Source organism: Lagenorhynchus albirostris, chromosome 12 (assembly GCF_949774975.1).
Source record: "Lagenorhynchus albirostris chromosome 12, mLagAlb1.1, whole genome shotgun sequence".
Lineage (NCBI taxonomy): Eukaryota > Metazoa > Chordata > Mammalia > Artiodactyla > Delphinidae > Lagenorhynchus > Lagenorhynchus albirostris.
In genome coordinates this window covers 28,821,055-28,832,281 of record NC_083106.1, presented here as the reverse complement: position 1 = coordinate 28,832,281, position 11,227 = coordinate 28,821,055, and the positions used below count along the sequence as shown (strand labels likewise).

The 11,227-nt window shown below is 47.2% G+C and overlaps 1 protein-coding gene across 1 annotated transcript; it reads left to right on the top strand.

Moving 5' to 3' along the window:
• Window positions 1–568: 568 nt before the first annotated feature.
• On the top strand, window positions 569–2,921 carry TCF21 (transcription factor 21). Its single transcript, XM_060168157.1, has 2 exons — window positions 569–1,018; window positions 2,794–2,921. The coding sequence occupies exons 1-2, from the start codon at window positions 569–571 to the stop codon at window positions 2,881–2,883; spliced, it is 540 nt and encodes a 179-aa protein (XP_060024140.1). The 3' UTR covers window positions 2,884–2,921.
• The last annotated feature ends 8,306 nt before the right edge of the window (window positions 2,922–11,227 follow it).

Below are 11,227 nucleotides of genomic sequence, written 5' to 3'. Positions count from 1 at the left end.
GCAGCTATGACCTGTTAAGAAGGAAAGCGGGCCTTAGGAGATGGGCCCCCCCGGAGAAGGCGCTTCAGTAGGGCCCGCTTCTCCCCAGACCGGCCAAGAGTGGGAGAAGGTGACTGGTATTTGCGTCCTGCAATGTAGTTGATTCACATTGCAAGCTGGAAATCAGGGGCTGTGCGTGAGTTTCCCTCCGGTTGTGAAAGGGGTCTAAGAGAGTTGCTGGGGCCTCGGAGGCCCCTCCCCTGGGCTGCAAGGATCCGCCTCTATTCCCCAGATAAATTCCTAGTGTCCACCAAATTCCTCAGCGCTCTCTCACACTCCTCTACGGCCACGACTCCGGGGGTGGGGAAACAGCGTCGGCTTCCTGCCCGCAGAAGCCCTCGCGGCTCCTTCTCAAGACTGCGAAGGGGAAAGGGGTGTGAGACCCAACCGGACCCGCAACTCCCGGCTCCCAAGCCGAGGTGGCTGCCCCACACTCCACGTTCGGGGGGTCCATTGGTTTCGGGGTCTCTCTCCTCTCTTCCCTTTCTCCTCTCTCCCTTCCCTGTCTCTCTCATCCTCTCCCCCAAACATGTCCACCGGCTCCCTCAGCGATGTGGACGACCTTCAAGAGGTGGAGATGCTGGACTGCGACGGGCTGAAAATGGACTCGAACAAGGAGTTTGTGACTTCCAACGAGAGCACCGAGGAGAGCTCCAACTGCGAGACCGGCTCTCCCCAGAAGGGCCGCGGCGGCCTGGGCAAGAGGAGGAAGGCTCCCACCAAGAAGAGCCCCTTGAGCGGGGTCAGCCAGGAAGGGAAGCAGGTCCAGCGCAATGCGGCCAACGCGCGCGAGCGGGCCCGGATGCGGGTGCTGAGCAAGGCCTTCTCTAGGCTCAAGACCACGCTGCCCTGGGTGCCCCCGGACACCAAGCTCTCCAAGCTGGACACGCTTAGGCTGGCGTCCAGCTACATCGCCCACTTGAGGCAGATCCTGGCCAACGACAAGTACGAGAACGGTTATATTCACCCGGTCAACCTGGTAAGTTCTCCGGTGCGGCGGCGGCGTCCCGGGGAGGGGGGCGGGGGCGACCCAGCGCGGCTGCACTGGGTCCCCGGTGAGAGGGTGCGCGCCAGCCTGGGAGCCGCGCATCTTAGTCACCGCCAGCCAGCGTCTCTAGGGAACCGGGGCAGGCGATCCCCACACGGCCCTCACTCTCTGCCTTCCAAGCCGCGGGAATGCGTTGATTTATGCGAGTATTTGACGTGGCAGCCCAATTAGGAGTTTGCAGGCGTATCGAGCTGGCAAAGAGGAGGGATCCCTCCGCACTCGCGCCAGCGCCTTCAGGGCCGGTGCGGGACAGCGAACACGGACAAGATGCTGCGCGCTGAGGCGGCATTTTAGTAATACTTTTATTCTTTCAGCTGAAGGGTAGAACTTGATTCCCCGCCCCCTCTAATTCCTGTAAATAAGAACAGCCAACTCTGTTTCTTTCCCAAGGATATGTAGAACCTTTACATATGGACACATCATGCCCCCCCATAATTGTCACATAAGTCCCCAACTGTTTAAATATTCTGCACTTCTCCTACAGATGGATTAACATTCTCGAATCCCAGAATTTCTAGCAAATACCAGCATAATCAGAACATTATCACGAGTATTAGTGTAATAAATAATATTAAAATAGGTCACTCTCCTTCAAGTTTAAGAACATGATACTTTTTATCTTAAAGAATAATGCTCATTGAGTCTAATATTTTTCTCAACCGCATTTTACTGTTTAAGAACTATATTTTAATTCCTTTTTCGTTTGATTTAATTTTAAGCCTTCCAGGGGCTAAAGAAAAACAAAAACTAACTACCACCTCTGTTTATATATGATAAGAAGGAGAGGTTTTCCTCTTAAAAGTCTTCTTATCGGTGGGCACTAGAGAGAGAGTTTTGAAGGTTTGAATTGTCTTCTCTCTGAATTGGTTTCAGGAATTGCAGGGGGGGATGCAAAACCACATTTTGCTGTGAAAAATATTTTTCCTTCTAATTAAAAGTCAGGGTTTTTGAATGAGGAAACAGCTTTTTAAAATCTGGAACGAAAATGAAAGCAGTGCCTTCATTTACAACTGCTGCTGCCTTCATCTTTGAATAAGAAACTTAAGGGAGCTTTATTATACACAGAACGGGGAAGGGAAGAGAAAGCTATGCTTGCTCAGCCCAGTAGGAACACAATGTGAAAACACACGGCTATATTCTTTTTTTAACATTATTTGTTTTTAAGAGCTGGCGATTAATTTAGAAACTGTGGTTAAAACCGGCGTTTGTGATGGAGGAAACTAAAGATAGAAGTAGGGAAATCCATAGCGGTGAAAGAGAGAGGGCTGGGAAGCCTGACCAGCACGTCAGAAGAGGGCCAGCAGGGCGCTTCACCTTGAACCCGGCGCCCAGTGGCGCGAGGTCCTTCTCGGCTTCCCTGCTCCGGTTCACCCTAGCATCTGCCTCCGGGCTGTGGCAGGGCAGGAGCCACTTTGGGCTTTCCAAGGGTCTCCTCTCTTCGGTTTCACTTCAAACCCAGGGCGAGCCCCTCTTTGCTCTACCACCTCGAGCTGTGGCTTGGCGCCAACGCCGCTTTCTGCTTTACCCAGCCACAGGGCGCACTAGGTCACCGGGAAAACTGCAGAGATAACGGGCCTCTCCAACTCACTGCCTGCCCCCCACGGCGCCCTTTCCTTTGGGCGCCCTTTCCTTTGGTCTCGGGCTCCCGCCTCATCCCACCCCTCCTCCATGGCCACTTACCTCCTCCACCCTCTTCTCTCCTGCAGACGTGGCCCTTTATGGTGGCCGGGAAACCCGAGAGTGACCTGAAAGAAGTGGTGACCGCAAGCCGCTTATGTGGAACCACGGCGTCCTGACCTTGGAGGTGCGAGTCTGGGAAAGGCGCGCTCCCGGGGCGGGGGGGTGGGGGGGAGCGGGCCCCGGGAAGGCGACCCTTGCCCTCCCTGCTCTCTGTCTCTTCTTCCCCCTTGCAACTCTCCTCTCCCTTTCCCACCCCTCGAGAACACTTTACAGCGACGAGGAGATTCGTTTCCAAACCAGAGGACATCAATTGTACTTACAACGATTCCCATCTATTTAACTTTATTAACTTCTACCGTGAATGACTCTGCGAGCCTTGCTGGTCCAAGTGCAATATGTAATTATAAATATATAAATAGATAATAAGAGCCTATCAATGTGTATCTTTTGTACAATATGTTGTAAAATGTAGATCATAGAATAGCTGACTTTGACAGTCACATTTATAAAGTAATTCACTTAAAGATATATATTTTTTTCAAACAAGTTTTGCTACTTTCAAAAATAAATCTTTCTTTATATTGCTAAAAGCCCTGACATTTGGTGTGATTTTTTAAAATATATATTTGGAATAGAAAGATGGGGAACTATGGGGGAGCTATAAAATAAAAGTGGTTCTTTTGAATCTCAATCCAAACTTCTAGAGATAGTCAATGATTAAATACGATTTCCACTGTGAAGGTGCAGATCATATTTTGCACTGAAACCTCAAAAAGAAACTAGTCCCTCAAGTTTGCACGTTACTTTTCAGACAACTAGAAATAATGTAACTGTAAACAAAGAAAGGGAAGGATTAAAGTTATTAACAGTTACACGATTCAAGAGAAAAACGCACCAGAAAAGAAAAATCTGATTTTCAGTTATTCCACAGTTTAATTGCTAACACGAGCAGGAAGGTAAACTCCACATTCTATAACTTTCCAGGCGCGTGCGTGAACCCAAGCAACCCATAGCTGCAAAACAGTGAAGAAGTACTGGGAGCGATGAAGAACATAAATGCCATACCTTTGGAATGTGTTGTACGATTTTCAAAGGGCTGCAACGTGTATTTTATATTTCTTATTAATAATTGATGATTACTTATAACAACGCGCATGCCTGCCTTTCGGTTACATTAGCCAGCGCGTTCAGCTCCTCTCCACGACTTCCGGTGGATTGGGTTTTAATTTAAACATCTTCCAGGCTACGGAACAGCTCGTTGGGGAAGATTAAGTTGAGATAAACAGAGAGGCGCGTCCGAGGAGCCTGGGACCGGGTTCCCTCTCTGCCCCAGCGCAGCCAGCGGCGGCCGATGCGCCAGATGCCACCGGGGCTGTTTAATGTTCGGGGTTATGACCGCAGTGTTTACAAGACGTCTTCGGTTATTTATACTGTTATTCCTCGCAGAGGGCCTTGAAACTTCCGCTTCATTTGCTCTTTCTTTTCGATTTTTTTTTTTTTTCCTTTTTCTCGGCTCAGTTAGGTACCTTGAGTAAGGGCTCCCCCGCTCTTGCACTTACCTTCAACCAACACCAAAGGCCGCTTAGGGGGTGGAGCCCTCAGCCTGGACAGCAGGGAAGGAGCCGGCGATGCTCTTGACCCGGGGAACCGCTGTGCCAGGAGGGATGTTCTCTGCCAGAGACAGTTACCACGTTACCAAGTCCACATCTCCATTCTCCAAGCGCTGGGAACGCGGGTGACTCTTCATCCACGTACCTGCCATTCGCACGTCGGAGGACCTCTCAGGGTGTCAGGCTTCCCTCCCAGCCCCTTAACCCCCTACCCGGACTTGACCCTCAAGAGAGCATTTTAAGCTCTGGCCACCTCCACCTTTCCCAAATTCGCTTCTACCAGAGCGATGGACGGATCCACAGTTCAAGTCAGAGATGCGTCCCAACGTGATTCAGTTGTCTGCGTCTCACGTTCAGCAAATTTTCCAAGCTCCCACTCACGTTTTTACAATAAATACTCAAAATTCTGAGCACTCTACGCAGGCGGCCCCCAGAGAAGAAATTTCTGCTTGCTCATTCTTTGACGACCCCCAACAGCAAAACAATTTGTTAAAAAAGTCCTCATGCCTCCCACCGACAACTTGCAGTCTGTGCTTTCAGCGCAAGGCCGGAAGCTGTGCACGCGGGACACGCAAGTTAAGCCCTAGTTTTGCGTCCAGTTCTTTCCTCAAAGTGTTTGGATTCTCAGTTCTCTCATCTCCAAAAGTGGGGATAAACGTGATTATAATGATAATAATAATCGTACTCATACATTTCCTCTTTCACCTCACAAAGACTTAGTGGTGCTCACATGAAGTTATAGTTTTGCAACAGCTTTGTAATGGAAAAGATCCGTGCACATATGGGTCACTTGTACTAAGTGGCTGGCGGTGAGCTGCCTATACTAGACCCGACCAGACCTGAAAGTACTCAGGCAGGAAGCTCGAGAGCATGCACAAGCTAGGGTCTTTTTATTGCAGGAACCAACACACCCCTCCAATGCAATGCTGAAGGTTACAACTTCCCTCTCTCTCTCTCTCTCCCTCTCTCTCTCTCTCTCTCTCTCTCTCACACACACACACACACACACACACACACACACACACACACACCCCTTTACCCCTCCTCGATGTTCTCCCATTTTGTCCAGAGCTTTATACCAATGTGACGATTTCCTAGAAATCCAGAGTCCAGAAAAATTCAGAGAACAAAGATAGGGAGTGGGACCAGCAAATATACGGGCTACACTGGTGCCTGGCTGTCTGGAAACCCTGAGCACAGGGGTCTCAGCCTTTGAGCCTGGGCACACTAGGGGACCCAAAGGTTGTCCACGGAAAGGAGCAAGCAACATGGTGGGAATGACAGGGTTGTGGCTACCACTAGCCCTGGCGCAGGACCGCCCCCCTCCACACACACATCCACAGTCTAAACATCTCTCCTTCCCATGGACCCTTCTCTTCTGCCAGGTCGTCAGTCCTGCACCCACCATGCCCGACGTCCCAATGTCTGGTGCTCTTCTCAAGCCTGTCCCAGCGGGGTGTGGCTTTGAGCCTACCATGCCAGCACAGGCCCTTGGCATGTCTCGACTGTAAAGGAGGCAAGTGGTATCGGAAGGAGTGGGGGACCCCCTTTACCACAAGCCAGATAGTTAGGGGTGAGGGAGGTGTGACCGCTCAGTTATAAAAAGTATCTTAGAAGGTGCTTTCTAAGATAGTCTAGAAGAACAACCAAAGCACGTTGTAGAAGCCTGGAAGGAAAATGACATGTTTCAAATAAGCATGTCTGCGAGTTCTCAGGAGGAGGAGACAGATACTGAAAGTGGACTGAAGCTGGGGAAGTCCCTTCTCCTCCCTTCTCTCTCTCTCTCTCTCTCTCTCTCTCTCTCTCTCTCCCACCCCCCTTCTGATTGCTTCTATGACTTCTTATAGGCAACTCTCTGTGCTTCCAGCAGTCTTCCCCACTGTCACTTCAGACTTCTTTCTAAACAGATAAGTAGTAAACAAGGTTGGTACCTGCTAGTTATATTTAGTGATCAGTGGGAAACACTGCCCAGGGAGGCTTCTGAGCCAGTGATTCCTGGGCGTGTATGGGAATCACCTGGACAGCTCCTGGAAGTAGAATGTTGGGCTCCATCCATTGAGTTCCAGATTCCAGAGGTGTGAGGTGGAGGTGAGGCCCCAGAATTTCTACTTCTAACAAGTTCCCAAAAGATGCTGAGGCTACTGGTCAGGAAACCACACTCAGAATCATTGTTTGGGGATCTGTCTCATTAAAGAAACAAAAGACGTTGAAGCGGAGAGAAAGAAAATATTTGGGAATTACTTTTTCTTAAAGGCTGCATGTTCTGGGCTCCAGTTTCATTTACATTTCTACTTGCTCCACGGTGGCATGCAGTGTATTCTTAACGCTTAAATGCCGATCAAGACATCAAACCACTCGTCCTCAGAAAATATTAATAAAAGATTTGTGCAACCCTGGTGTATGGATGTGTGTGCGCGTCCATCTTGAGCTCTCAAAGAGATTTCAGGTGATGGATTAAAGGCCTGGATGGATTAGGGCCCGGCTGCTGTTGGCTCCGTTGCGACCCCTAAGGGGGAGAGAAATCCGAGCGCGCGGGACTCATGCCCTCTACAACTTCTCGGTTGCGCAGAGGGTCCCCGCGGTCCAATCCAGGTCAGCAAGGCTTTCCCCTTCACTCCAGGGGGAGTATGAGGGTTTGCCCTGGGCTGGGGCCCTGTGCTTCCGGCTGGTGGGAAGTCAGCCTGGGGTTGAGGTGCAGGGTCTCGAGCTGGTAGGGAGAACGTGGCAAGCGCCGGGTGGGGCTCTCGGGCAGGAAAGGGCCCCGAGCCAAGAGGCGGAGTAGGGAACGGCTCCTCTGAGGCTTTTCTACCCGGGAGACAAGTTTCTGGAAGTGGGCGGGAGGAGAAGGATGGAGAATCCGATTTCGAGCCCCAGCCTACACTGCCTCCTGGGTCCGCATCCCTTTCCGGGAGCCGCCTCCGAGACAGCCGGGTGCGTGTGCCAATGCGGACTGGTCCAGCGCAAAGACACCGCCCAGGGAAGCTTCTAGGGTAATGACCCTGCTCAGCCAACAAGGAAAGGCGCAGACTCCAGCCAGCTGGCGAGAGGAACTTCCTTTCTTAGCTTTGCATCCTTTTCTCCAAATTCTGGCGATGCCCTAGGAAACTCGCACGGTGCCAGTGGCATTCTTGAGAGCCAGGCTGGCTTCCTCCAGGCGTCGGGGTTCCGGGCGCCTTTGATCTTTCTATCTGGCAGGCTCAGCTGGTCCACCTCCAGCCCGTTCATGGGAATATTAACCACCCCAAGGACTAGGCTACAGATCCCTTCCCAGGGCAGAGGGAGGAGAAAGGGGTGGAAAGGGCAGAGAGAACAGTTGAGAATGTCTTCGAGTTATGAGACCAGACTCCTCGAGGCGACGTCGTCTCATCTATTGTACCCAGCATCCAGCTTAGCGCCCGACACCTCAATACATGTTGAACCGCCAGTGAATCATTAACTCTCTGAGGCTATGGTGAAGGAAGAAGTTAGGATACAAGGCAGGTGAAGCAAAGAAACTGAGAGTGGGGCTGTTGCCATGGTTAAATTGAAACAAACCGGGACGTCCCTGGTGGTCCAGTGGGTAAGACTCCGGGCTCCCAGTGCAGGGGGCCGGGGTTGGATCCCTGCTCAGTGAACTAGATCCCACATGCACGGCACAACTAAGAGTACACATGCGGCAACTAAAAGATCCCGCGTGCTACAGTGAAGATGGTGCAGCCAAAATAAATAAATAAATAAATAAAATATTTAAAAAATAAAATTTCTGAAAAAAAAAAACCAGAAAGAAACGGAACCTCTTAGTTGAAATCTGGGTGTATATTTGAGAAAAGAATAAAGCAAGCAGACATCTTGGGACCAGATGGCATCAGCTGGGGATGGGTTGTTTGAATTGCCCTTGCCCCTGACACTCAGATGAAGTCTGTTCTTTCCCCTCCCAGTAGAAGATGACATTATTAGTTTTGAATTTATATGGCCCTTAGGTCAGAACCATTAGCTTAAAAGGTGCTTTGAAGAGTGGAGATAATTTGAGAGACTTTATAGGATAAAATGTAGACTATACAACTGAAAGGATCCTTATTTTAAAATTAATCCAGGTGGTGATAAGCAAGTAATTTGTTGCCATTTGTGCGGGTTAGATCTACATCTAGTGGAGGGTATAGCGGAAAAAGCTTTTGACTGAATTCTTGGGTAAGAAACTTGACCATTTAGGACCTAAGTTCTTCCATCTGAAAACATGGGTATAATAATGACTGCTTTGCAAATGCTACCCAAAAGGCAAAGATATACGAAGCAACCTAAGTGCCCATCAACAAATGACTGGATAAAGAAGATGTGGTATACATATACAATGGAATACTAGTCAGCCATAAAAAGAATGAAAATTTACCATTTGCAGCAAAATGGACGGACTTGGAGGGCATTATGCTAAGTGAAATAAGTCAGAGAAAGACAAATACTGTATGATATCACTTATATGTGTAATCTAAAAAATACAACAGACTAGTGAATATAACATAAAAGAAGCAGACTCACAGATATAAAGAACAAACTAGTGGTTACCAGTGGGGAAAGGGAGGAGAAGAGGGGCAATATAGGGGTAGGAGATTAAGAGGTACAAACTATTAGGTAGAAAATAAGCTACAAGGGTACATTGTACAACATGGTGAATATAGCCAATATTTTATAATAGCTATAGACAGAGTATAACCTTTAAAACTGTGAATCACTATATTGTACACCTGAAACTTACATAATATTGTACATCAGCTATACTTCAATTTTAAAAATTATTTTAAAAAAGGTAATGATTGCTCTGGTAAGATAATGCATGTGGGCGATGTCTGGTACATAATGGGCACTAATTAATATTGGTTTTCTTCCTTTCCTCTCTTCTTCTTCTGGTCATTAAGTTATAAAAGTGCCTGAAAGAATGATATGCATCTCCCCTAAACAGTTATCTACCCAGTAGTAATTATTGAGTAGAATAATTATTATATAGAATTATTAAATTCTCAGGAGAACCCAGTTGCTTCAGGTCATCTTGAATGTGATCAAAACAGACCTCACCACCTTGTCCACAGTGGATCCTGATCCTAATTTCCCCCATGACCCTGACCAGGGATCGAAGCCATGCCTCCTGCATTGGGAGTGTGGAGTCTTAACTGGATCACCAGGGAAGTCCCCGGTTCCTAACTCTGTATTTCAACATTTATAACATTATCAATAACAGGTAATCATTATTTTCTTTCATTTCTCTGTTTCTTTACTTAGTTTGTACTTATCCTCACTAGCTCCATGAGGGCAGGGACCATGTCTGACTGATCCACTTTTGTTTCCCAGCCCCTAGCAGAGTGACAGGCATGTGGTAAGTGTTTGAAGAGGACTGAATGTATAAAGCTTAATAATAGGCTTCTTAGAGATACCTCTGTTTTCTAGGTAAGTTCATATTGCATTGCTATAACCAAAGGTGGTTTAAATATATCATCTAATTTTAATTTTAGAATTTGGTAATGGACACGTATTCTAAAACTAAAAATAAATCTATAATGAAAAAACTCATCATCAATTCTGTTGATGGGGAATTAACCTGAAACATTAGTCCTCACCACATGCGGATTCTCCTTTTAGCACTAAATCCCAGGAAAATGTCTATAGTAAGTACTGTGTCTTTCAAAACAATGCATGTCTCCCTTCAGTATTCTTACTATCCCTGGGGACCAGTCACCTCTAAACTTTTCTGCTTGGTTCCTGGAATTATTCACTAATGAATCTTAATAGAAAGTTTTTGTTCTTCTTTTGCACTTTATGTGAATACCATCTTCTTCTGCTGCCCTCTAATCTCTCACTTTCAGGCATCTGTCACCCACTCAATAGCTCCTTCAACTTTTTTTTTTTTTTCTTAACAAGCATTCTTTCTCTCCCCACCAAGGACTAAAAAGAAACCCAAGACATCTCTAAATCCAGGAGAATTTTTTAAACCAACAGGGTTCATTTGGTTACATGGAACAAAAATCCCTTCAAACTGGCTCAAATAAAAAGGGGAATGAGGCATTGTAAAGATAGTACAAGGACTCTGGCTGACATCTCCAGGCAAAAAATAAACAGTAGGGGAAAATCTATTGGGAAACTGAAAGTCAAGAGTACAACTCCCTTCCTCTCTCTCTGGAGCTCTCTGGGCTCTTATCTCTGCTTTCTCTGCCAGTCTTCTGCATTTCCTCTTCTGATTTTCTGTGCTGACTTACTTTCTACTTCTCCTGAACTTTTTATTTGAGATGGAACTTGTTTGTTAGGTTGCTATGGCCCCAATTCTATAAGAATATGCAGTTGTAGGCTCTACTATCCAAAATTTTAGTCTCAGCACCTCTTAATTTGAATTCTTAAGATAAGGAATATGCATATGGACTACTATAGACTCGTTCTAAGAGGCTCTGATTAAATTCCCCAGGTCAGTTGTGCGCCTCTTGTCCTGTCAGCTCTGGTTGGCTGGGGATGGATGGACAGGTTGCCTGATGGCTGGGGCAGAGTCTTTTGAGATGTAGGCTCTGGGTGAGACAGGAATCCCAAATCTGTTTGCTACAAATGTAATCTAATGCAATCAGGGTTGAGGTGTCTGCATATGGGCCACCTGGTTTTATTCTGCTACACCAATGGTAAGCAACATGTGTTTGGAAAAAGGTCATGTTGTATTTGTAATGGGGGGAAAGGGTAGAGATACCAACATCAAGAAAACATATATACATATAACCAAATGATCTACTTTATGGAATAGAATAATTTTATTGAGAAAATCACCACTGGTATGCCAGTGCTATTACTGCGCATATTTAGGAAAATGCTAACTCGTATAGATTCAGCTTTATTAATTTTCTTC